Consider the following 20750-nt stretch of genomic DNA (forward strand, 5'->3'; position numbering starts at 1 on the left):
CCACCCCAAGCCAGAAGCAGCTCTAAATTGTTGCAGGGCAGAAGAAAAGCTATGCAGCCAGGAATAAAAATGTGAAACCCACTAGGATACCAGAGGAGAACCGCACAGCTTATTACAGAAATGCCAAATGCCTGAAAACCATTTCAAACCATAAGCAAATACTTACTCAAAGACTCTATTCAATGTCTTAATTAACTGAGTAAAAAAATTTTTGTCTTCTGTGCTTACTGAAAGAATGGACACAACACTCATTTTCAATTCAAATTTTACTCCCAATTGCACAAAGGTTGAAAATATTTTTTCAAATTTTGAAAACCAGCATAATAATTTTGGTTTCATATACAAAACAGGGAAACCCAAAGAATACAGAGTTGTGTGACTGACATGTTCCAACATTCAGCATAAAGTTTTGCCCAACTTTATCTCATACATCAAATATTTTCTACATTATCTGCTTCTCAAATTATAACTCTGTACAATACCCACAGACACCTAAGATTAAAATATTTTGAGAAAATACTATGTTATGGAAGGTTCCAATGCTAGTACAGATTACAGTACAGATTCTGACAAGTCAGAGCATCACTAACAGTTTATTCAGAAGCTTTTACTTTCGGTTCTTATATCACAAAAGACATGTTTAATGTTTACAACAAGTATTAGAAATTGAGATGTTTTTATTTCTACTGTTATAAAAGTAACATAGGAGACTGTTGTAAGCCATCTTCAAAATGCAGACCAATCTTTTTTTTTGTATATAAACTGTACACAAAAAACAAGGCACTATACATTTTTGGATAATAAAGTATAAAGGTTGATTCGCATAGTTTCTCAAGAAATCCATGCTATAAATACAAATGCTTTGTTCAGTTTAGCACCTGAAGCAGCACTGAGAACAATTCATTAACTATTGCAAAGAGAAACTTTTCAGAATGCGAAGGAGATACATATTGGTGGTACAGCTAATTCGGTACAAGCAACTGCCATCCAGCTACTTTCCTGTAGTTTTGACATGGAAGTCTTGAAAGTGAATATATATTGCATTGTTAAATACATACTTGTTCTATGTGTTTATATAAATATAAATTCTTTGTAATCCACAAACTAACAAAATAACACTTTACAAAGAGAACTTCTTTAAAAACAAAAATGGCAAGTATTGGATATAGCCAAAGGACACCTGCAGTAGTAGCTCAAGAAACTACTATTTAAGTGCATAGGAGAATAGAGCTTAAACACATTACCTTGAAGAGTCAAAATTGAATTCCATTTTCAAAGAGTTCTCTTGGCCTTTTATTATAATATTACACACCTCCAGATAGGTAGTCACTAATTACTTCAGATTATTTAAATTTGTTCTGTAAATGTAGGGTCTAAAGGACAGAAAAAGTGAGAGTGGACATCCCTTTAGTGCTCACTTCCATGAACATGGCTTAGAAAAGTCCTTTTGCCTTCTTCAGGTTAACCTGCTTCCAAGATGGCAGTGCATTGTACTCCTCTCTTGTCATCTCTAATGCAACCTGCATTTAAAACGAGAAGATGTCCTATTAGCAAAAACAACTGATGAGTAGCACAACCAGCAAACAGACTTTCTTGCATGGTTAGGCATAGATGCACAGAGTAACAGTGCACCTCTTCTCTCCTTACCTCAAAGTCCTGATCTGAAAGGTAAATTTCAAGCTTCAGTGGATCAACTCCCTCAGGCAGAGGCCTAGCTAAGAGATCTGCTAATGGATACACCGTTTTACACAGCTTGGCCAGCACATCCTCTACAAGTATTATCTGATTAGAAACGTCAGCATCCTGGAAGGAGAAAACAGAGAACAGAATTACAATGCTGAAACCATCAACTGTTCCCATGGCCATCTGCAGATGACACGGGACAACCTGCCCTGCCCGAGCCCAAACTTTATGTCTGGGTGTGCACACAGGCCAACAGATTTGCCCTACAACTATTTCACAGCTAAAAACAGGTCTGCACTTAGCAGAAGGACATCCTGTACTCCCAGGATCTCAGTTTAAGGCTGAAATCTGTGTTTAGCCATGAAGCCAGCATTTTCTACTAAAAATGGCTGTAGAAGATTTACAAAACAGAAAATTTCATTAGTGTTGAGATGCCCCTTGATTGAACACTTTTAAAGAAACCACATGTTACTTGGCTGTGACTCTGAATCCCAGGTGAGGAAGTAAGAGAACCCTTGGAATCAGCTGATACTTTGATAGGTGTTTTGCTCCCTGCACTTTGAATCTGAGGAACAAACCAGAACTGCACATTGCTGCATGACTGAAACAGCTATTCTGTTAAGCTCAAGTTCTAGCACATCTCTTTTTAAGAGATGATTCAGGTAACACTTTCCCTCTGTTTTTAACAGAAAAAAAGCATATGAGAAGTTACATGAAAAATAAAACAGCAATGCTTCTGATATACACATTCCCAGTCACAATTTAGCTGTGGTGTTGGGTTTTTTCCCTGTGCAGATTCCTGAACTGTGCTAAGTTTATCATCTGGATCTTTGGGCTTGACAGTGGAAACAACCAATATTACTGACAACACAAGACACAATTACCAGCAATAGGAAACAGATTATGCAATGAAAAGATTTACCATTTCTGTGATCTCTGCGATGTCTTCCCTGTGCTCCCAACTTGGGAACATATTAGTGAACGTCAGAGGCTCTAGGCCAGCATGAATTAGATAGGATTTTGGGGGCTTCTTTACATTTTTTCCTAAAAACAGTCAAAATACAAAAAAAAAAAAAAAAAAAAAAAAAAAAAAAAAAGGGAGAAATTACAAAAGGTACAGTATTTTGCAATCTCTCTCACTATCCAAAGTTACCTCCTAAGGGTATTTAATTTTTTTTCTGAAAAGCTGAAGCAGTTTAAGGCAGAATGAATAAATTTTCCAGGATTTTTTTTTTAATTAATATGGGACCTTTTAACATGCTTTTCAGTATTCTTATACCTGTCTTTTACTTATCTGATTGCAAAGATTAAAACATATATGCTGAAAATCCCCAACAGCTACTTCTAACTGAATGCCTTTCTTATCTTACAAAAACAGACTTAAAATAGAGTAAAGCAGAGTGCGATGATGTGAAATTAATGAAATTCAGGTAAATGAAACTTTCTGGTATGCTCTGGTATGCTCAGCTCAGCAGAAGTGTCCTGCCAACAACCAACTAAGCTTAAGCTTGGAGGCTTAAGTGGGAATGTTTAAACTGTTCACTTGTCATTCTGAGGTGTAACACAATAAATGAAGCCTTTCCACTGAGAGCAGAGTCAGTAGAGTAGCTTGGCAATTGGGAACAATGCTGCTACTAGACAAACAGTTTGCTAAGAAAGAGTGGAGAATGTATCTTCAAATAAAGTGATGTTTATTGATGGCATTGGGGGAGCACCTTTAAGCTCAGGATAGAAGGCATGGACAGGTGTGACACACTCAGAGCAGTCGGGCACAGCAGTCTGTTACCTTTGCAGTATCGGAGCACTGTCTCCATGGCGCATTTCCTGTCTGTCGCCCACCTGATTCGAGCTGATCCTGTGATTTTGTTCTCCACAGGCCACCAGCCTTGCCACAGATACACTTCATGGTGATTGTCAACAAGGAAGAGTGCTACACAGTCAGAAAATAACGAATCTGTCATTAGCCACTTACTCGTTTTTGTAACCCTCTAAACAACCCCAGTCTTATATGCCCGTCAGCATCACAACAGGATCATTTCACATCTTACTAATCCCTTTTGTTAATCGTCTGGCTAAACGTCAGCTGGACTTTGATTCTCTGATATAAACAATGTATTTTTACAGCAAGCTTCTGAGATACATACATACATACACTTGATTATTTCTCAGCATCTTCATCATGGAAAAATTACTGTTATTGCATAGTAGTGTATAAGCATCACATGCACACAATTTTCCTGTGATATATCAAGTTAAACAAGTGTCAAGTGAGACATTGCCTGATGTAAGATACAGTCATCTGTTTTCTTGTTACTTAAGTATTTTAAAGCACATACCTGGCTGTGGGGCAGTGTAGAGATCCTCTTGCAAGAATGGCATGGAATTGACGACAGCAGGGTCTCTTGAAGGGTAAACATATTCAGTGGCTGAGAATTCTCCTGATGAACTACTGAGGCTGAACAGGCGGGGTGTGAAATTAAACTTTCCAGGATCTTTAAAGAACAAAAATTAAGAAGAGTCACAACAAAAAATGTTAAACTTAATTGTACAAACTAACAATACACTTTAAAAGTGACTGTACATTTTCTGGGTTTTGAAAAATCAGGAAAGACAACCAGATGTCTTGAGGGACTAGCAACAGCTGTAAAGAAGTCAAGCTGAGTGGCTGGCTGCCATCAGTCTGAATCTGGTTAGTTATTATCAGCCATTTCATAAACGGCTGTTTTGCAGCTTAAGTGAAGCAAGCCCATCTCAGAGTTAGCTGACAAATTTTCCACTTGGTAAATCAATTCCCCTGCTACCTTTGTTGGCAGTTTCAAAGCAAAGGCTGGACGGGAATGCGTGCAGAACTGCCTCTTAAATCCCTTCAGAAGAGAAGCAAAATATATTGGTAACAGTGTTAACTATTGCTCTGTGCTGCCTGAAAACAGAGGGGCAGCAGAAGCGGGGGAGAACAAAATGAAACACTTGGTTTTCCAGTACTTTCCTTCTAGAACAGTATTACTTAACTCAGTAAGATTTTTGGAAGCATTTCTTTGGAGAAGTCAACTACCAAAGAGTTCTTCAAAAACTTTACATTAAATTTGACAACCATAGACTAGTAAAGTAAAATACAAGTGCCAAAGCCAGGAAGGCAGGTCTACCTTGCAACATGCAATCATAGGCCTTCCGATCTCTCCTCCCCAGTGCGTCCCAGAATCCCAAGGGCTCTGATCCTTCATCACATTCATGAATCGTCACCTTGCTGCTGCTGTGCAGCCCTGCCTCCAGTGGACATCTACAAAACACAAAGAAAGAGTGAACTCAGTGTTCCTGCCCCAAACACACCTAACACAAGCCTGCTGGCCACTTGCATTAGTGGACCCCAAAAGTAACCTATAGGCTTATTGCACAGTTCCTGCCACCGCAGGCACTTTGAAAAATTATCAAAAAATAAGACAGGGAGTTTCAACAGCTATTCTTGTAGCATTTGGTTTCCATTCCCAGAGTGAAGGAGATGCTCACATGAGTTCTCAGTAGGGTTTCTCACTGACTGCTTTTGCTACAGCTGCTGTCCTCCTTGCATGCTTTCCCAAGTTAACTTCCTCTTTCTTATTCAAAAGGCTGGATTCTAATCTTCCTATCAAATGCACTTTAATTTGCTATTCAGATGTTTAGCATCTCACTCCAAATGGGCAATGACTTTGTTTTAACTGTAGTTAGTACTGTACGAAGAATGTGGATGTCCAATCCCTGGAAGTGTTCAAGGACAGGTTGGATGGGGATTTGAGCAATCTGGTCTAGTGGAAGGTATCTCTGCCCATGCCAGGGGGATTGGAGTTAGATGATCTTTAAGGTCTTCCAATCTTCTGATTCAAACCATTCAAACTATAATAAATGCATTTTACCTCCAGTAAAAGCAATTACAGGATATGAGTTTTCTCCACTCCACCAAACCAACCAATCTTCACTCCTCCTGACTAAGCATGCACATGCTTCATTTGTATTTAGAGGACAGCTTTATTGATTTCAAACTTTCTTTGAGTAAGACTACTTCAAGCACATTGGTAGTCTATATAATCATCTCCAAAATATAGGTCAGACACTCACTGTTCTTTTATTTTATTGGCCGCTGTTCTTCCTACATCCTTGGTGTGAGACTGTGCTTTGCAGCCATGCCACAGGTAGATGAGAGCTTTGTTGATATTGAGGACAATCATGGATGTCCTGGAACGCAGGCTGCTGCAGTGACATGCTACTTCCAATAAGTTTCCTTCATTGGGAACTTCTCCTCGCACACAATAAAGTCTCCAATCACCTGGAGCAGACAGGAGCAGTGCAGCACTATTATAAAATCACATGGGACTGAAAATTCAAAACCTCTGCTCTGGAACAGCTGTTCTCATACTGGATGAATTTCACCTACTGCATGCCTATGTTGTGACAGAATGAACTAGCTAAGCACCAGGTTTGGCTAACATTACTTCAGAAACCCCATGCAGAAAAGAAGCCTTCTAAAACCTTGCTACAAGAGTACAAGTATTGAGAGCTGAAGAGCTTAACAGAGCAGAAGAGTCAAGTTCTGCTGTTTCATATGGTGAAGAAGGGAAACAAACACAGTATTCCTCATATTCAGCTCCTCTTCCCCTGTGAACCTTGGGAATGTAAGGTCACAGTCAAGTGAAAACTGGAACATTTCCAAGCTACACTTCCATTGAAATTCTTCTACCTCAACTACTGCATTCAAAGAATATGTTCCAAGAAGCAATGATTGGGTGGTAAAAGCTTAGACCTTTCTTTGGAGCAGAAGAACTGCTCATAAAAACACTTTTCTTTACCAGACTGCGTAGAAAAGAACATACTTTAAAGCAAATGGGCACTTAGCTTAAGTAAAACCAAACTAAAAAAATTGTAAGTGCATCAATACAATCAAGTCAGCATGCTCTAGGGTGACAAAATCCATTCTCTGCTCAAAGAAGAAAAAGGCTACCTTGAAACAAAGCATTGCAAAGCTGTCTCAAGAGTTTCATGGCATTCATTTTTCTTTTCTACAGAGTGTGGTAGTTGAGACTGAATGCAAAGCCCTCCACAACAGCTAAAAAAGGATTTTGGGGCAGAAACTCTTAACTAACAATAATTTACTTTGTGCATTTTCTTCTTCCTCTTCCCTTCTTCCAGCATGCACAATCATCCCTCCTTGGAAACACTGCAAGAAGCATGGTGGTTCTTTCCCTTGAAGTACTTGTACCTGGAAATTGAAAGCACCACTCTTCATTAAAAAAATAAAGCAAGTATACAGACTAAGGAAAACTGGTCTCTATGGATTATTAAAAATTATATAGTTATGGCCACCCACAAAGATGGCTTTTCTTTTACTTTACAACTGCTGACTATTGTTTAAATTACCATATATCAGCATGCAATGGGTTCCATATGTGGCTTGCATAGTAAAAGCAACCTCTAGCTGGAATCCAACAATTGAGTTTCAGAGGATAATGGAATACCAAATGAACTTTAATTTAAATTGGTTTAAACTAATCATGTTTTGAATTTTATGAATTTTTACATAACCTGTCCATCTTGACCAATGTTCACTAAAACCATTATGGAGATAACATAGGAACTGAAGTAGGTTCAAAATTTGCCAGAAAACTGGCTTCTATGATAACATGCATGTTCTTTGCTCACTAAACATTGCATTTGGAGTATGAAACTGATACAGCCAATTCCTTAATCAGCTATATTGCAGAGACTCTCACACTCTTGATCAAGGGCCCTTATATTTCTCCTCTATGAATTCCTGCCTTGCTGGTCATTTCTATGTTGCTGTTAAAAACCTGTTAATTAAAGCAGGATCAAGGCACAGAAACTAACTTTAAACCACCCACCTTCTATGCTGGTAACAGTGAAGCCACAGCAAAGCCCAAGTCTGCCTAAAGAAAAGCAAACTATCCTGTCCTCTCAGCTTCAAATTGCATTTGCTAGAATCTCTGCAAACAATGCAATAAGTATGTAATTAGAGAGTAAAGAAATTGAAATTTTCCAATGTATTATTTTGCCTTAGCCTGAAGAAAGCACTTCTCCTTAGCACTAGGAAGACAGTCCTGCTATCTGGACATGTACTTGAAAGGACAGCATGAATCTGTGTAACTGTGTAACTGCTTCACCTATTCCTTCTCCTTCAGCCTTTTTCAGCAATATCCTTAAAAGCAGCATTGGGAATAACAATCCATAAAGGAGCTTAGATGTCTCTGGCAGTTGGAATAGTGTCAAAAGTAGTTTTGAGGTCTGCTATTTATAATGGCAAGAACATATTTACAGAAAAGGAAGAGGCAACAAAAGGTATTCCTGTTTACTGTTCATAAACAGACAGGCAAATCTTACCAGGTCTGCCATCTAGGAAGCTCACCTGTGCTCCTCTCTCTTCATCAAGTTCCACTGTCATGAGTGCTGATGTTCCTTTCTCACTCACTGTGGAGTGTCTTCCTTGCCAAAAGAAATACACACATTTCTCTTTTCCAACAGCCCGTACTTGTTGCTCTCCTTTTTGTCTGCTTCCAACTGTGAAACAGAGAGCACATGCTGAAGAAAGTACTCTGGCTATAGGTTTAAACAGCACATGGTTTAATCTCATCTGCCAGCTCAGCACTATCCCATCCAGAACAGGAAAGAAAAAATGTGCAGTTGGAGGAACATTAGGTCTCCAAGCCAGAGTGTCCCTGTGCAGAGCTGGCATTGTCTCCTCAGGTGGATGTAAGCCCACAGGCAGAGATGCCTGTGCTGACTGGAGAAAGAGAGGTAGAAAGACCTGGTACTATGTAGGGAAAAGTAACTGACAGCATTTGAGCCAATTTGCATGTGAAATGGCATGTCCAGTAATGTTAGCAAAAGAGTGCATTATGGCTCATTTTCCACATTACACACTGTTCTTTGGCAGCAGGAGAGCAGTTTTGGTTGGTTTTTTTTTTCCCTTAAGAATCGGTGTTTAGTTGTTATGATAAGCAAATAATGTTTACAGCAAGTGAAATTCACAACACAGTTACAGAATATTGCACTCTTTCCAGTGAATAGGGAATAAACAGGCAGAATTAAATCAAAGATTTTAAAAAACCCAGGAGTTTAAAACAGATTAAAAAAAAAAAAAAAGTTAAAATGTCTGCTTTGATTCCAGCAGTGCTGAGCAGCATCTGACTGAAACACTTAGGAGAAAGCATCCTGGTTTTTTTAAGTTGAGAATACTCAAACCACTACTCTAAAATATATGGGTTTCATTCTTATCTGTACATTCAACCCATAAAAGTACTGCCTCCTACATAAAAAATTATTCTGTTTTGGAGTGATGGAATATGTTTTCATCCATTTGGATTAGAAGTCTGTTTACAGTTCAGTACTAGTGTTATCCGCTTCTCCCAAGACTTACAAGCTTTTGTTATTTTTCTTGGATTTGCCAATATCTGATCTCAACGATCCTGACTAAGACCTACCTACATTTTTTTGGCTAAAAGCCTGAAGCTGTATAACTTTTGTTGCTTTCAACTGACTTTAATATACTGCTATTTGGAACAATCAGTTTTAGACTATTTGTCTTTAACTCACCACAAAACCCACCTATTCTTAGTTTAGTGCCAGAAGGGAGACTTCCAATGGGCTTATGGAGCTGACTCGTTCTCAGGTTTTACCTGCTGCTCTCAGGCTCTCTGTCACAACACTGCTGAGCCTCAAATCCACATCAAAGGGTTTCCAGCAAAGGCAAAAGGGATAGCAAGGGCAATGAGCTGACTCTTCCTGTCATTGTTACTGATCTCCATAACCAGCAAAGGTTTTTCTTGTTTCTAAGCCTACCTCTCTTGAGAGAGACATTCAGACCACTGCCATTAATCCAGCTGCCTACTGGTTTGGTGTTAAGCTGTGGGCATAATTCTGGCTTAATGAACTGTCCTGTGAACATGTACACCACCAATGGTGGGTAAAAGCAGAGATAGACGGCATTACATTTGGTGTATCAAAAATAATTACAACTTTATTTTTTACTGTTTTCTTTTTAACAAAATATGAAACTTTACATTTTAATGACACAGGAAGGCTAAATTAGCATTCCTAACCTTTCAAACTGTCTCATATCCATGGAAATCTAGGTGTGGATCTCACCACTTACAACAGGAGTTTTAGCTGCACTTCTGCATGTTTCAGCAAGATAAAATGGAGTTGTTCACTAACCTGTAGTGCTCACCATGTACTTCCACTTCACCACGTATGTGTCTCCCTCATGGAACTGCCCTATGCTTTGCTTAGGCAGTCTACTATAATCGAATTCCAGGATGTGCCAGACATCCACAGAGGCTGTGATGATTTCAAACTGCCTCCCATCTTCTCCTTCTACCAGTCCATAACCCCGGCCAATATTCATTCCATCCAAGACTGTGCCCACAGTTGTTTGAGGCACAGCAACCATTAGCATGACATCATATGGTTTAGAGTCAGATCTTGATTCTTCCTGTCAGAAAACATAGAGAAGAGATTTCTTTGAGCACAGCATCTTTTTCTTCTTGCCCCACAGTTCCAGTCAAACATTTTGACTCCTGCATATTTCAGTACTTTAGTATCTTGTCATTGTTTGATGCCCTGTCAAAGCCACCTCAGCAGTATTCACTAAGCTGCCTGGTTCATGTATAAATAATAATAAATAAGGTATAATATATTATTATATTTATGTATAATGGATATAAACAATACATAAAGTATAATTATATTATAATCTATAAATAATACTAATACTACAAAAAAACTCTGTGGATTTGCTGTAGGAGGTGATGTTGTGACCCCTAGGTCAAAGCCCACAAGATAAAAAATGTGCTCTTGATCCTTGAGCACAAGCTTCCCTGGCTGCCATCCCAACTAGGTCATCTAGTTTGAAATACCTAGCATGCTTATTATATGCACCTTCTGGTGAAGGGATTCACTAGAATTCTTCTCATTGAGTTTCTTCAGTTCTGTCCAATCAAGAAATTTTTCTTTGAACAGTATTGTCTCGTTATGTTCTGTGAGTCTGCCAAATACAGCCCAGTCTGGGCGTCCTTGTCCCTTTCTGTGCAAGGGAACAAAAAATACAGAAGCAAATTAGACCCTGTGAAAAGAGGGCAAAAAAACTAAGTATCTGCAATGAGACTAAATTTCAGTTACAATACCTGGGTATGAGAGGATTGCATTCTCCTGGGTCCAGAGGATTTATATCACAATTGGAGTAGTCAAAGGTGCCATTCCACAAGTGTTTTGCCAGCTGGAATGCCACTTTTCTTTGTGCTAAAGTAACTTCCTTTCCATGCCATACATATACCTCACTGCCAAAATCAAACACCAGCACCTAAAATCAAACCCAAACAACACAAAAATCAGCCTACCATTAGGTTAGGTAATACCATGATCCTCCAGTTTCCTTGTGCTGAATAGAAGATGAGTTTCTTCAGAGACACTAACAAGTAGCACTGCAATGGAAGGAAGGACAGGCCAGTGGTCTGCTTTGTGATGTCCAGTTTTTGAGGATGACTGGAAGCAAGTAGGGGGAATGCTGTGAGGTGTACCTTTAGGTGGCTAAAGTCACTAGCAGATTAGAGAGCTCTTATTGTTAAAAACCTGCTTCTGTTGCATGACTGGTAGCTGTCCAGTTTCAGCAGCTTTCTCTGACATTTAGACCGATGCCTAGTCCTAGAGCCAGGGAAGGCTGACAGAACACACAATATAGACAAAAAGGCAGTGACTTCAGTACTTTCAAAAAAATGCATCATGCCTTCATTTTAGAAATCTGCTCTTATTCTGACTTAGATGGGTGAAATGGTTGTTGGAAAAGTCAGCTAGGGATAGCATTTACAGTTACTGCAAGTTGTTGTCAGTTGCATGGTCCAGCACTCACCACAGGAGCAGTAAGTGGCACAATACCTCTTTTGGTTGTAGCAGGGTACATTTTGGCACCTTTCCCCAGTAGTCATCCTCAGGAATGAGTTTATCCTCTACGAGGCGGTAAATGCAATTTGTTTCTATTATTGCGGCTTCATACATTTCATCTTCTTCAGGACTTCCAGCAGCTTAAGGAAAAGATTGTCAAAAATAACAACAAAAAAATTAACTTCCAACTTTCTTCACTAAAGAGAACTGACTCTACTATTTTATTGTGGTAGAGCATCAGATACTGTAACTATAACAATGCTTACACTGGTAATTTGTCTGTCCACCAAGGAGTTTCCAGAAGTCTTTGGCTGCGTGGGTATGGGTATTTATTCCTTCTTCTATAGTCTGTATATAAGAAGCTCTACAGCCAAGTTCCCTCTTTGTCTGAATTAAAGTTGCAAGTTCTGAAGCCTAAGAGATTAACAGTTATCTGAACAGGATTGATTAAGTCTTTGGAATACTTGTGCAATATTCTTGCTCAGTGAGAAGGCAAATGAGATATAATATAGTAAATAGCAGAAGAAATGGTTGTTATTTATTGCACTAAATAAACAGACACTAGAAAAAAAGTTACAGAAATGCATTCATTCTTTCATTTGCCTTAAAGCAAGACTGATCTCAGTGGACATGGGAATAAAAAGGACATCCTGCAATTCAGACTAGTTTTTTTTTTTGGAGTTCAGTCTGTATCCTGAGGATATCCTTTTTTCTCTTGCAGCTTCACAAACTACACACTCCTTCACAAACGTCAGCTTTCATTCAGTGCATGACCTAAAACATATTTTCAGGAACCCTGCATATCTCCCTGTCACAGCCTATCAGTTACATGCCACTTTTGAGAGAATTGGCACTAAGGCTCAATTTCATCAGATGGTTCTAAAAATAAATAATAAATAAAACATCACAACAGTACTGACCTTTGCTTTTTCTATGACATTTGCAAACTCTCCTACCCACAAGAAACATAAATGTGGAGTTAACAACAGGAAACAGTCTCCGCTGTTCAGTGATGAGGCTCTTGGTTCAACTAATCTTGTTTGAACATGTCTTCTTCCTAAAGAGAAAACAAAGCTAATTATATTCCTTCAACTACTACTATCAAATGCCACAATCTGATTTGTTTTGAATGAAATACAAACAATCAATCCCAGCACACGTAGCAAAATATGTGGAAACAGACTGTTTAAGAACAATTTAAAAACTACTACTGTGGAAAAAGAGTTTACTCACAGGAAACAAAATAAATGTTGTCTCCTATCAACTAATATTTCTATTATTTCCTGTTCTTGCTTTAACAACTCTGTGTCCTTCTGGAAAGAAATGAATTAAGTAAATGGCAGACAGCAGTAAAATCCCAGAACCTTTTACATTTGCTTAAGTGAAGCCATAGCACAATTTCTGTAGGCAGTAAAAAATTTTAAGAATTAAAGAATTTTGCTTTCCAAAACCTAGCTATTTGCAGAACCAGATATGTTACTATGCATTGTAAGGGGAAGCAGAGCAAGAACACTGTCATGTCATTTCCAAGTTATATTGAGCACTGGAGGAATGGGACAGTTAAAAAATTTCTGCAGGGGATGCTCTGAATTTGTGAAATATTCTGTTTTCTCCTTGGGAAACACACACCAGTGGACCAATGCAAACCTATTTGTAAGGTTTAACTTTTTTTACACAATTAGCACTTATTTTTTCAGGTTTTAGACATAAATCCTGATGATCTAGAACAAGCTCAGCATCTAAATGTGGTAGCAACTCCTATATGTTACATTCAATTTCTGGAAAGTAAAAGCAGTTCCAGCATACCTTTAATTTGCAGGAGCATTAGCTTCTTGTATGGCACAGCACTGTTGTTAGAGTTTTGCTCTGTTAGATTAACACTTCTCAGGCTAATGTTGCTGAAATTCTCTTTGCTTGCCAGGCCAGCAAGTGCTACTTCTGAGAAATTTGAATTTGTAGACACTTGTGCATTAAAAGAAATTGGAGGAAAGACAGACAGACAGACAAACATAAAAATAACAAAATTATAATAAAAAATTGGTTGTTGTATTAAGAAAATAATTTCTGTCCATTATTTCCAGTTTTTCTTCTTCTCCACAGAAATAGCAAAGGCAGGTTGAACTCAGATTAACCACTAGCCCAAAAGATTTGTGGTTTTAGGATTACCTATATTTCTAGGAATCATCCAAGAGTCCACTTTTGATGTCAGAATTATGCTATTTGGCAGAAATACCAATTTTGCTAGGAACCATCCTACCCAATGTTTTGTGAAGTACTGTGTAGATCTTCAATGCCTTATAAGTAATTAATAATAAAAGACAGCACAAAGACAAGGCTAATTAACAGTTATTCCTTTAAAATTTGGCTGAGACAGTGTGATCCAACACCCATTTACATTTCAAAGTCTTAGTCATGTTTTACTGTAAACATACAGCCCAGATTCTTGGCTACTTTTGTTTATTACTCAACCAAAGACATTTTATAAATTTATAACTCAGGGAAATCCTTCTCATGAGATGACAACGAAGTATTACATATATAGTTAATGTTTTCATCAATACAGTCAATAGTTAAAGGTGATCTGTACTCAAGTGTAATAAGGAAAACTTGTACCCCAAAATATAAGAGTGGCTTGACAAATCTTTGAATAAATTTTACAATGACGTCTTTGCTGTCTGTCTGGTTGTCAGAAGAAAGCAACTTCACAAGTAAAACACCTTGTATAAGCCCTGCCACAAAGCACTGATCCTTTCTGGAAATTAATCATAAGGAGTCAAGAAGGCTAATTCCACTTTCTGAGAGAAAATTAGGACCTAAAATTGAGGCCAGTGTACCTGAACAAGAATTCATCTATTCTTGCCAGCTTTCATGCCAGCATAACAAAGTTGCATCTGCTTTCCTTCATCTCCTGTCCTCACCCTGCACAGCCTGCAGGCAATAGTGGCTCTCTCTCTGCACAAAGTGACTGTGCTAAAAATAAATAATTAAATCTAGGTACAGGAGGTGCTTTAGGTAGCTTTCCCTGAGGAAGTCACACATGCCCTTCTCTCCTGACAGTCTACATTTCACCTTATACCTCAATCAGTTTACTGCCACTCAGAGAATATGTTCCATTCCTTCAGTTCCGTTTATTGCATTGAGATTTTTTTTCTTTTTAATTTAAAAAAGGCAAGATGGTGTCTTGTACAAATCATCCTGCTAACTTACTTTTTTCTACTTTCATTCGCTTTGACTCCATGAAGGCAACATTGAGTCTTTGTTCAGTATATTCATGAAGAATATCTTGTCTTGCTGCAAGCATTTTCAGGGGGTTTCTTGAGGACTGGACCCTGCGTGTAGGCCTAACTGCACGTTTGTGCTCTGCTACAGATGATGTCAGCCTGAAAAACAAGTAGTGTATATAATCATCCGTGATTTTTTTTTCTAGTCAGAATCATCTAATGACAAGAAATCAGGATCAGTTCCTCAACTCAGGCAGGAGCATGATTCCAGAAGAAATGGACATGCCCAGTACTAAGATACCTACAAGATGACTTAGCGCTGAACATATTGAACACTGCTCATGTCTGCAGTCAAAACAATGGGGAAAAGTAATTCTTACTTTGGTGCATAAGGATCAAAGATGGCATCAAAGTCCTCATCAAGGTCCAAAGGCACTGAAGAGGAAGGGAAATCCACATGGCGATAAAATTTGGAAAAGGTTTCATCATCATCCAGCTTCATCACCTCTTTCACAGATCTTCCTGTAACTGTCAGCACTGTCTCTTGCATCCCAGCAACTGCAGGAAAAAACACCTCACCCAGTAAATAATTATAATAGAGTTTCTAATTCTAGAAGAGGTAAACATGGCTTGTTTGGTAGCTGTCTGGGTAATTTTTTTTCCAGTTTGGTTTTTGTTGAGGTTTTTTTTGTTAGGTTTTTTTTAATTAATGGTAGAAAAGTGTGTTGATAAAGAATATTAAAACAGTGTAACTGCTACTCATAGCAATAATCATTATACAAAATTCTGTGCTCAAGAATTACTTCCAAAATGGTAGGGAAATATGGATAAATGAAAACTTAGACACTATAATGAGTTGCTATAGTATGATGATGTAAGCATTTTAGGGTCTTGTATATTCCATCTTGCCTCCAACTGTGCAATTCCTGCCTTTGAAAGTATCTAGAATCACAAGGGAAAAAGTCACTACTTCAGACTAGTGAGCGTGGCACAGTCATTATCCTACTCTAGTACATCCTGTACTGAAATGTGAATACATTTGTTTATGGTGTTGGTTACACTACAAATTACATAAAGATTTTTCTCTTACATATGGAGGACAGACATATGAGATGGAAATGCCAGACAACTCTAGAGAGCTTCATAAACACCCAAGAGGCTGTACAAGGGAGCTGATGAGCTGCTACAGAAAGTCAATTTTCAAGAAAGCAGGAAAGTGAATGAATTGTGCTTGGCAGCAGCTTAGTATTCTATTTTGATTTTAATTGGACTGAACTACATTTAAAGATGTTTCACTGTAAATGGCAACATGGTTCAGACTGCTTACGTGCTCTTAGGAAATTCTGCCCTACAGAAAGATGTGTACATTGTTTTAAGAGAATTAAGGAAGTTATTTAGGCATATGTGATTTAGTCTAGTGTACATTTGTAATACAATTGAGACAGGCTTTTCTTCTTGAAATTTAGCGAAGACTGAATCACAAAAATAAAATTATCAGTAACTGCAGTCTGAGCAAAGAAATATTCAGTTTCTGCTGCCAGATATTTTAACTAAGGGGCACTTTAATCAATTTACTGAAGTCCGATGGTGGATACACTGCCACCCTTTGTAACTCCACCAACCTTTGTTATTCAGCCTTCCCAAGAATGACTCCAACTTGTCAAGCTTCATATCCGATTCCAACTGCATATCAGGCCTGGCTTCAATTTCTAAGCAAACCAGAAGTAAAACCTGTTAATTGACAGGAAGTAAATAAACTTGAACATATTTCAGCCATTTTTATTCCTTACCTTCCAAGGGCTTTGTAACTGGAGTGGTAGACTTCTGCCGGAAAGGGGATGCTACTGGTGTTAGTGCACTTGGAGAAGCCAGGCCTGCACAGGGACACAGAACATAGGAAATGCAGCCATGAGTCAGCCTCTGTTTCCAACAGTGATGACAGAGAAGCTATTTGGAGAAAGCAGATGAGCCTGGCCATCAGGCCAGCACACTTCCCCAGCTCCCCCAGCCATTGTATTAGAGATGGCAGAGGGCCCTGCCTGCTCCTAGCCTCAGAAACCACCCCATTCACAACAACAAAGCTTCATTTCAAAGTGTCTCTTAGCAAGCTAACACAAGGTATAGGCTTTCTCTGGAATATAGTAATTTTGCGCCTTATCAAGGTAGCAGCAGTTCATTTGGTCTACATTTTGGGCTCCAGCTGTACCACAAGCTACATTTTAAAAACATGGAAGTGTTCTGAATGAAAAGAGTTGTTTAGCAGGAAAGTCATCATTATCTATCTAGACACCTTCACCTCCATCACCCTCTAACCCCTTTTTCAAAATTTAAGCACATCTCTATTAATACACATAACAGGATGCATCTGACTGGTGAATGCTGTCCCTGGATTACACAGTAATTCTTGATCCCTGTTGGGTTTTTAACAGCACATGGAAATTGAAGTAGAAATGGAAGTTAGTCTCCACTGTATCAAGCACCACCCTCTCCTTTTGTTTCACTCTCCTCCACTCTTTTCAGTAACTATCATAAAGCAATTCATTCTGGACCCAGTGGATAAAATAAGGATGGATGTTTTCATTTTCATGTGACTCTACACTGCTGTAGTAAAAGAACTGCACTCTGTAGGTGTCATGGGTTTTATTAGGTAGAAAACATATTAAGGCAAAGAATTGCACTTACTAATTTTTGTTGCCTAGACTTTCAGTAAATGGGAAAACAGTAATTTACACTTTCTATATCATTTATTTTCCACTTAGCCATAGTTTACTAATTACTGAGCCATATAAGTTTAAGCCTTTAGTTATTTTGATCAGATTGAACAAATATTGTGCTGGGAGAACATATACTAAACATGTTTCCACTATCTTTACTGCAAGTCCTAGCAATATAATTGTCATAATTGTTAAACTTGGAAGTGAAACAATTTAAATTTGGAATTTAACTAGGTAGCTTTTCCACGAGCAATTTTTCCCCCTGTTACCTAAGAGATTCAAAATTCCAGCAGGTTTTAAGTCATTGGGTAAAGCCTTGCTCAAGACACAGTCAAGAGGACACAGCTCTTAAGCAGCTCTACCAGCACATAATCCACAAGGCCACACTAAGAACTGCTTAGGAAAGATCACCTTCCAATTATGACTGAATAATTTTCAGCCACAAGAAGCAATTAAAAGACAGCATCTGTGCACATGCATATAACAAAGATGTTATTTTGCATTGCTTTCTCATAATCTCTTAAATGAAAAACTCACAATGATAATTTATTCTTTCAGGTTATAACCAGTACACATCTAACTAAATTCCCACTTGGGCTACTTTTATTGATTTCACTGTCATTGCATTACCTTGCTTCTTCAAAAGAATGATCATAGCACCTAAAGAGATCCTTTCAAGATAATTTTTTTCTCATTAAAAAGAGCAAGTGCTACCACCTTCTTTTCTTTTCCAAAGACCAATGTATTTGCAAAAAAATTCCAAACAAAAAACGCCCCCCAAAAACATCTCAAAGAGCAGGTCTGTGGACAACTAAACAGTTTTTCTTGGTGACCCTCCAAAAATGATTATTCTTTAAATAGTGACCAACTGTCATTTCTAGCAGCAAAACCATCTAAAATGTAAGCAGCAGCTAAAATATGATACTAACAGAGGTAATTCCTAATACTCTTTATCTGTTTGTCTGCTAACAGATGGTGGCTTGGATTGCAAGCAGTTACTCCTGTTGCTGTATTGCCCTTGCCCTACAATGATTTTTTTTAAAGGTTGTAATTCAAGGTTCATTGTTGTGTTTAAGAACCAAGTCCTTGTAACAATCCAAACCCTAATATTCATTAAGCACAAGAGATCAGTTTAGGTGCCTTCTTGCCAAAGCTATCATCTTCCCAGGCATGCTGCACAAACAGCTGCATTCCTACCATGTACAGCCTTCAGAGACTCCTCTCCACTTCAGGAGAATGATTAGATCTGGAAACGGTGACTGAATTCAAGAGATCCCAAAAAAGTCAACATTGCTCCCTTGTCATTTCTACTCTGTGGTTTTATACAGAACCAGGGAATCTTCAGCCAAATGTAACACTTCAAGCTGAGCTGTTGTCCAAGATAGCACCCATAAAAACAATACTTGTTTGCTAAATATTCCCAGTGATCCTAGGAGGGAGGGAAATGCCTGCAACAGAAACAACTCGATTTCACAACTATTCTCTAGAGAGTGCAGCTGGGTTTTCAGAGGAAGAATAAGTAAGAAAGAATAATCCAACTATGCCCTGTGGGTTGTATTAGAAGGAAAACCAAAACATATATCCCTGTCCAAGTGATAGATTTCCAGCAGCCAGACAGAGCTCAGTAATAAGTGGATGGCAGTGCAACAGTGCAGAACAAAATGGATCAATACCATGCCCACAAGAAACTAATGTGAACATCCTCATGCCATGATATTCAGATGAAGATAAACAGTCTTCCTCTTGCTAAATACAGATGCTGCTTCTGCATAGCTTTAGTTTGACTTTATTTTGACTAGACAGATAAGAGGTTTATCTATATTGGGATCATTTCATCACTGACCTTTTTTTACCATTCGGCCAGCTACAGTGAACTGTGTGGAGTCATTGGCTGCTCCTTTACCCTTGGACTTCCAGGCTTCTTCTCGAGCTGTAATCAGGTGTTTCCTCTCCTCAATGGTCATTTGACTCTCCTGGTTATCTGCCATTCTTTGCTTTTTGGGGAAAAGAAAGAAGATATGTTTAAAAAAAACTGCTAAAGGCATAGCTAGACTGGATGAACATTTCATCTTGCCAGGTGAAGAGGGAAGGGAGCAGGGAAAAAGCTACTGAGGTGAAGTCACACACACAGCTTAGTGACCCTGTGATGCTTCACTGTTTTGCTGCCCTGTTACACTGTGAGTACAAAGTTTTGGTATGTGCTTTTTGACCCTTTCTTGAGACTACCAGCCAGGGCAGATGGCACTCCTCTACACAAAGCAAACTGTTCACTCTGTGTATGAAATCATTTTCCAGGCCTTGTTCTTTTGAACCACGACTTGCTGCACAAGTCATATCACTACTGACCACGAGGAGATGTTTTCAAGTGTGCAAATCTGCAGGTGGCACAGGGAAAACAAAGAAGTGATGTAACTTCAGTGGGTGATTCCTCATCAGTCTCTTAGAGTAACTTAGTTCTCCAGGCAGGATTAGCAGCCTCTCCAGAGGCTGCTCACTTTAGTTCTTAAGTCAGCTTGCTCTCCTAAATATTTTTCCAAGGACTGTGATCGTCTCAACCACTGCCTTGTTTTGTGGGTTTTTTTGTTGTTGTTGTTTTGTTTTGTTTGTTTTTGTTCCATAGGTCACCCTTAGCTTTCCTTTCTTGCTTTAGAGATTGGCAGCCAACAGCTGGAGTGATTAGAAGCAGAAGGTGCACTATCTCAGTGCCTTTCTCACACAGAAGGATTGATGATGGTACTTTCAGTAGGGAAGAAATTGAATTTACATACTCTGCTGTAGCTAGGTTCAGGCCAAAGGACAATTACTTTAATATATTTATCTTTAAAAACTATCAACATTTCAGGGATTACACTGCATAGAAATGAAACACAGAAGTATTTTTAGTGCATGGGACTGTTAACTCTAGAATTACTTCCAAGTTGATGCTATTCATCGTTTTTCTTCACAACCTAGCTGCTAGAATTGAAAAATACAAATGAAAATTTGAATCTTTAATACTGCTCTAGCTCAGAGAAACACAGAAGGGAAATGCAAAAGTATGCACAAGCTTGTGAACATAAACATTTTTCTCTTTCCGGACAGAAATAAGATATTCTTATTTTTTATTTTCTTAAAAATCAATGAGACTAAATAAATAAGTCATTTTATATAAAAACTATTGCGACTGCAGGGGACACTCTAATGAGACTTTGTAGCTTTCAGTATTTATCAGGAT

General features: G+C 38.4%; 1 protein-coding gene across 13 annotated transcripts in view; it reads right to left on the reverse strand.

Moving 5' to 3' along the window:
• Positions 1-248: 248 nt before the first annotated feature.
• SVIL (supervillin) overlaps positions 249-20750 on the reverse strand; it is a 101260-nt gene continuing 80758 nt past the window's right edge. For all 13 annotated transcript variants that reach the window (XM_083858222.1, XM_083858223.1, XM_083858217.1 and 10 more), the window contains 21 exons: positions 19380-19530; positions 16613-16696; positions 16445-16531; positions 15203-15380; positions 14809-14981; positions 13408-13563; positions 12522-12658; positions 11868-12015; positions 11596-11741; positions 10848-11023; positions 10603-10747; positions 9880-10156; positions 8072-8223; positions 6805-6910; positions 5773-5980; positions 4827-4960; positions 4020-4175; positions 3470-3613; positions 2606-2727; positions 1648-1803; positions 249-1520 (listed from right to left, as the gene is read on the reverse strand). In XM_083858222.1, coding sequence (XP_083714348.1) covers positions 1434-1520; positions 1648-1803; positions 2606-2727; positions 3470-3613; positions 4020-4175; positions 4827-4960; positions 5773-5980; positions 6805-6910; positions 8072-8223; positions 9880-10156; positions 10603-10747; positions 10848-11023; positions 11596-11741; positions 11868-12015; positions 12522-12658; positions 13408-13563; positions 14809-14981; positions 15203-15380; positions 16445-16531; positions 16613-16696; positions 19380-19530 — 3123 coding nt within the window. In that variant the 3' untranslated portion in view covers positions 249-1433. The remainder of the gene's footprint in view (positions 1521-1647; positions 1804-2605; positions 2728-3469; positions 3614-4019; positions 4176-4826; positions 4961-5772; positions 5981-6804; positions 6911-8071; positions 8224-9879; positions 10157-10602; positions 10748-10847; positions 11024-11595; positions 11742-11867; positions 12016-12521; positions 12659-13407; positions 13564-14808; positions 14982-15202; positions 15381-16444; positions 16532-16612; positions 16697-19379; positions 19531-20750) is intronic.

The sequence above is a fragment of the Zosterops lateralis genome (assembly GCF_965231275.1).
Source record: "Zosterops lateralis genome assembly, chromosome: 1".
In the NCBI taxonomy this organism is placed as follows: Eukaryota; Metazoa; Chordata; class Aves; order Passeriformes; family Zosteropidae; genus Zosterops; species Zosterops lateralis.